The sequence below is a fragment of the Chrysoperla carnea genome, chromosome 1 (assembly GCF_905475395.1).
Source record: "Chrysoperla carnea chromosome 1, inChrCarn1.1, whole genome shotgun sequence".
Classification (NCBI taxonomy): Eukaryota; Metazoa; Arthropoda; class Insecta; order Neuroptera; family Chrysopidae; genus Chrysoperla; species Chrysoperla carnea.
Genome location: NC_058337.1, coordinates 112,417,938 through 112,424,353, shown reverse-complemented (window position 1 = coordinate 112,424,353; position 6,416 = coordinate 112,417,938). Strand labels below are relative to the sequence as shown.

The 6,416-nt window shown below is 30.4% G+C and overlaps 1 protein-coding gene across 1 annotated transcript; it reads right to left on the bottom strand.

Moving 5' to 3' along the window:
• Positions 1 to 2,944: 2,944 nt before the first annotated feature.
• On the bottom strand, positions 2,945 to 5,850 carry LOC123306014 (heat shock protein 83). Its single transcript, XM_044887875.1, has 2 exons — positions 5,693 to 5,850; positions 2,945 to 5,380 (listed from the first exon to the last, which is right to left on the bottom strand). The coding sequence occupies exon 2, from the start codon at positions 5,378 to 5,380 to the stop codon at positions 3,212 to 3,214; it is 2,169 nt and encodes a 722-aa protein (XP_044743810.1). The 5' UTR covers positions 5,693 to 5,850; the 3' UTR covers positions 2,945 to 3,211.
• Between the last annotated feature and the right edge of the window lie 566 nt (positions 5,851 to 6,416).

Here is a 6,416-nt window from a genome sequence, read left to right as displayed (position 1 = left end):
TACAGTAAAATCTTCTGATTAAGTCGTCAGTTTTCATCCAAGTGAATGTATTTAATCAGTTTGGTTCACTTGTCTGTAGTCCATAATAGATCCCTCTGTATTTAAAATACTCTATCAAAGGATTTTGCCCGGAGCTTACTATACACATGGAAAAGTGAATTCTTGAGAAAGCTAGAATTATTCGACTAAATAATTCCAATATTTTATTTTTTTTAAACATATTTTATCAACAGATAATGTTATGGTTGAAAAATTCTGAACGTGATGAAAATTCGACCTTGATTAAATTATTAGCAAAAAATTCAACACTAATTGAATGCTTTTTTCCTATTTTACAAAATTCGCATGTTGCACAAAAAGCCATTAATATTTTATGGAAAGCCGATCAATTACAAAAAGTATATGGAAAAAACTATTTACGAAAAGCTTTTTTTACATCGTTACCTCAATTATTAGAAAATAGTTTAACAAAATTGAAAAACGGTAATATACTTTGAGAGTTCACGCAATTGTTCCGCTAAAATAATCGATACATTAAAGAGAAAATAAAAAGTTTCATTCTTAATTACGTTCTTTTTCTCTTGGTAAATAGCAATTATAATCAGTTATTAGTCAATTTTCACTTTCACTTGTGTACCTGAGAACAAATAGGGATTACAATTTGAGAAATTGACTTTAGGATTTGATTCGCATTCAAGGTTTTAATTCATAATCTGCACAGAAAACGTTAATGTCAGTTTCCTCAAAATTTTGTGGATAGAAATCCCAAACCTTTTGAAGAAGCATATCATCGAATACTTTAACAGATCAATTGCCAGAACTTCCTATACTTGTAAAGTTTTCCAAAACCTTAAGTTCTTGTTCTAATTTACTCGATATTTTAGAAACTTCATTAATTATTCTCAATATTTTAAAATTGGGCTGTTTGATGTTCACTGACAAATTGAGCCCATCCATAATTTGTCAAATTATTACATGTATTACAGAATGGATAATAGTCGATGAATTACCTGATATTATCATATTACCATTTCTTCAATTTATATTTTGTGTAATTCAAAGTAATTCGAGAAATACATGTAAGTGGAAAAATTATATCTATATCTAAATTCTTCTGGGTTGTTTACTCTTGTTATTTCAGATTTCGCTTATTTCTCCAGTATTGTAACTCATAATTTGATAAAGCTATCATTTTCCAACAGACAAGACATTAGCTTAATGGCGTTAAAAATATTAAACATTCTTTGCAACATACAGTTGGATATTCAATTAAGTGTAAGTTAATAAATATTATTGGAGACCTCGTGTACTAAGCACTAAGCATCCGAAATATTAAGCAGCTAATAGCCAAGGAGTTTCTTGGCTATACCTACTACGCTGCCACAGTTTGATTGCTTAATACACGTAGGTGCTTTGTTCTTAATTAATAAAGTATATAATTTTCGCACTCGTTCAGTTAAAAGAAATAGATCCTTTGTGAGTTATTCGTCTTTGTTAAACTAAATTAAGGATAAGATAAATTAACTGTACGGGTGAAAAGACAATAAAAGTTTTTAGTTCGTGTTTAAAATTAACCAATTTTTATTATGAATACAAGGACTTCGAGGGTGTATTATATATTGAGCCGAATTGTTTGAGAAAAATGAGAAAACATACTTACATCTTACGTTCAATTGTACGATTTAAGAAAATGAAAGAAAAAAAATCTGTTTAATCTTTTTCATTTACTTCATTTACCGTGTTTTAACGGCATCTACAAATGGTGAAATGAACTTCACGTTGGAGATCGTATTCTGAACATTGTTTGAAAATGGCACTACAAAAAGATTTCTCAGGCGCCACAAGCGTATAATATTAGTAAATGAAACCCAAAGAACAATATAATATGATGAAACCTTACTAATAAAGGTTTTCTTAGATATTATTTTATATAAATTAAGGGAGCAATAAACTTCTCATTGTTCTAACTTTCGACTATTCATTACTATTTTTATAACAAATTCAGTCATTGAACTTGATTAGCTTTATATTTTTAGCGGTACAATGTGGTACCTATTTTTATCATCCATTACAATTTACAATAATCTAGAGAAATTGGCAATTAATAAAATGCAACTAATAAAATATTCTCGTTACTTGAAGTAAAATGTAATGTAATATTTAGGTCAAGGTACATTAAAATCGAACTCAAAACTAATTAGGTCAATATTAATAGAATTTACACGCTTTAATTAAACAAAAGCCTTAAAACGTTAATTTTTAACTATTTAACATTTTTTTACTATCCAATTTTCTTTTAGTCTTCAGAAGGAATAATAATTCATTCCAAGGACATTCTCGATGTACTAAGTTCTTCAAATGTCTCACTTATTTTGGAAGGATTAAAATTGTTAGAAAAAATTTTAAAATTAGGACATACTTCTAATTTACAAATTCCAATGGTTCATTTCAATTACGAGTACACAGCCATATCCGAGACATTGAATGTAATATTTATGAAATTACTAATGATACTCGGCAAGGTAAAGATTCATTTTCTCTTTTATCAATTACGTCCAAATTTTTCAAAGCTTTTATGAATCCCATGAATGGTTATAATTCTGCTAGAGAAAAATAGTTAATTTTTCGTAATTTTACGAATATAGGCCACCCCCCCCCTTCTTTTTTTAATAAGCTTGCATCGAAGTGAAATTGTTTTCTAGATCAATTTTCAAGAACGATTGATGAGATATAAACTTGACGCCTAATTCACTAGGTAGTTGTTAGATTCGTGCTGGTGGTGGGTAAAAAAATGAGTTAAGTCCATTTCAGTGAAAAAGAGAAATTTTCTAAAGTATTTCATAGTTCAACAGAAATCAATCTCGTTAAAATGGACTGAACTCATTTCTACCCCATTATCTGTAAATTATGAAAATTGGGTCTTTTCTAAAAGAAAAATCAAAAATTTTACTATTGATGGAATTCCATTTTTATTTATTGTAAACAAACTTAAATCCTATATTTACATAGTATGTACAATAAATAGGAATGATTTTATTTGAATTGAAGATCAGTATTACAAAAATAATGAATACGCAAAACGACGCAAATGATTTTGTGGAAATTATGAAAAAAAAATTTGAATGAAAAAATGAAAACGAAAATTTTAAAGAATTAAAAAAAATCCTAAAAAATTATAAATTAGAAAAAAACTAGATCAGTCAAAATTAATTTAATCTACTTCTTCCATTCGAGATGCATCTTCAGTGTCTGCACCTTCTGCTGGTGGTACATCTGGGTTGATGTCTTCAACGGCCATTGGTTCATCTTCATCAATACCTAAACCTAATTTAATCATACGGTAAATTCGTGCAGCATGCACTTGTGGTTCTGGTAAGGTGAATCCAGATGATAATAAAGCTGTTTCGAATAATAAGATGACTAAATCTTTTACAGATTTATCATTCTTATCGGCATCAATTTTTTGTCTAAGGGTATCGATTACTGGATGATCTGGATTAACTTCTAAGTGTTTCTTGGCCGCCATGTAACCCATTGTTGAATTGTCACGAAGTGCTTGAGCTTTCATGATACGTTCCATATTTGCGGACCAACCATATTGAGATGTTACAATACAACATGGTGATTCAACTAAACGGTTACTGACAACAACTTTTTCTACTTTACTGTCTAAGATGTCCTTCATTACTTTGCATAAACCTTCGAATTTGGCTTTGTCTTCTTCACGTTTCTTCTTTTCGGCTTCATCTTCAGGTAATTCAAGACCTTCTTTGGTGACAGAAACTAATTGTTTGCCATTGTATTCTTTCATTTGTTGGACGACGTATTCATCAATTGGGTCAATCATGTAAACAACTTCGAAACCACGCTTCTTCACTCGTTCAACGAATGATGAGTTGGATACTTGTTCCTTGCTTTCACCAGTGATGAAGTAAATGTGTTTTTGGTTTTCCTTCATGCGACTGACGTATTCCTTCAATGAACAAGCTTCATCTCCAGATGCTGATGTGTGGAAACGAAGGAGTTCTGATAGACGAGCACGGTTTTGACTGTCTTCGTGGATTCCAAGTTTGATATTTTTGCTGAATTGTTCGTAGAATTTCTTGAATTCATCTTTGTTTTCAGTTAATTCTTCGAAAAGTTCCAAACATTTCTTTACGAGATTCTTACGGATGACTTTCAAAATTTTGTTTTGTTGTAACATTTCACGAGAAATGTTCAACGGTAAATCTTCACTGTCTACAACACCCTTCATGAAGTTCAAGTATTCAGGGATTAATTCTTCGCAGTTGTCCATGATGAATACACGTCGTACGTACAATTTGATGTTATTTTTACGTTTCTTATTTTCAAAGAGATCGAATGGCATACGACGTGGTACGAACAATAGAGCACGGAATTCAAGTTGACCTTCAACTGAGAAATGTTTGACGGCTAAATGATCTTCCCAATCATTGGTTAATGATTTGTAGAATTCACCGTATTCTTCTTGGCTAATATCATCTGGGTTTCTTGTCCAGATTGGTTTAGTTTTGTTAAGTTCTTCATCATCAATGTATTTTTCTTTGATGGTTTTTTTCTTCTTTTTCTTTTCTTTGTTAGCATCTTCGTCTTCATCTTCACCTACATCTTCAATCTTTGGTTTATCTTCATCTTGAGCTTCATCTTCTTTCTTTTCTTCTTCTGCTTCATCATCACTCAATTCCTTTTCACGTTCTTTTTCTACAACAAGCTTGATTGGATAGCCAATGAATTGTGAGTGTTTCTTGACGATTTCTTTAATTTTGTTTTCTTCTAAGAATTCGGTTTGATCTTCTTTGATGTGTAAAATGATTTTGGTACCACGACCTAATGGCTCTCCATTATCTGTACGGATTGTGAATGAACCGCCAGCGGATGATTCCCAAATGTATTGTTCATCATCATTATGTTTTGATGATACTGTAACTTTGTCGGCAACCAAGTATGCTGAGTAGAAACCAACACCAAATTGACCAATCATAGAAATATCAGCACCAGCTTGTAAGGCTTCCATGAAAGCTTTAGTTCCTGATTTGGCGATTGTACCAAGGTTGTTGACTAAATCGGCTTTGGTCATACCAATACCGGTATCAATGATGGTTAATGTGCCTTCAGTTTTGTTTGGAATAATTTTGATGAATAATTCTTTGCCGGATTCCAATTTTGATGGGTCGGTTAATGATTCATATCGAATTTTATCAAGAGCATCAGATGAGTTGGAAATTAATTCTCGAAGGAAAATTTCTTTGTTGGAATAGAATGTGTTGATGATCAATGACATCAATTGGGCGATTTCGGCTTGAAACGCGAAGGTTTCGACATCGCCTTGAGGTTGTTCAGTTTGCATTTCTTCAGGCATCTAAAACAATTGAACAAAATATTAGATTCGAATAATTGGTAACTTTAATTAAAATTATTAAGATAATGAACACGTAATTAAGGCGTTTCTATTAAGTGCACGTGTTGAAAAAAATTTCGTAAAATAATTTTATCACTGAAATAACACGTTGTTCAAGTTTAATGAAACTAATTTAAAATAAGAAAATGATTTAGCTATCGAATTTATCGATTTAAGGCCACTTTAAATTATTTTATATAACAAAGGATCTAGGAACCATTATGCAGTTATTTCAAAAAACGAAAATTTTGAAAGAAATAAAACTCAACCTACCTTGTAAATATCACGCCTTCACACGAAAAATTCAAAAAAACACAGAAATATTAATCGCACAATAGAATTTATAAAATAGTTATACAATTTAGCTTGTAAAAATCGCTTGTGTATTTGCTTGTGTATCACTCGCTTGCTTTATTCAGAATGCCTGGTGGGGCGATCGGTAGATGTTTATATAGACACAGCCAACTTCTAGAAGCTTCCATTAAACAAGCAACGATTCATGGAACATTCTAGAAGCTTTGAATACAGGAGTGACCAATACTGTATTAAATTATTAACGTTTACTTTTTATATTTTAAGTTAAAATACTAATTAGAGTGTTAAATATGGAGAAAATCATTGTATTATTTATTATTTTTGAATTTAGAACTAATTTAGATGGTGTGGAATAGAAAATTATTGGTTGTTCATTCATTTTTTTTACATAAATAAAATGTAGTCAGACATTTTTTATTTTTTATACACATTGTACAACCATTAAAAAGAACATTTTAGAATTTTATTTAAAACACCATGCTGAATAGAGAACTAATACTGATGAGATATTATATTTTTTACCGGCAAAATATTAGCCATTGCTTTTTTAAAAAATATTAATTTTTTTAAATAATTTTAAATGGACGAGTATGTTCATTTTGTTTTGCCTTTTGTATTTCGGTATAAATATCATGTTGAAAGTTTTAGTTCAGAAAATTATGATGCTTTTGACGAATTTTTC

What these genes read in the sequence shown, in the direction of transcription:
- LOC123306014 (XM_044887875.1), bottom strand. Translation starts at nt 5,380, where the DNA reads ATGCCTGAAGAAATGCAAACTGAACAACCTCAAGGCGATGTCGAAACC.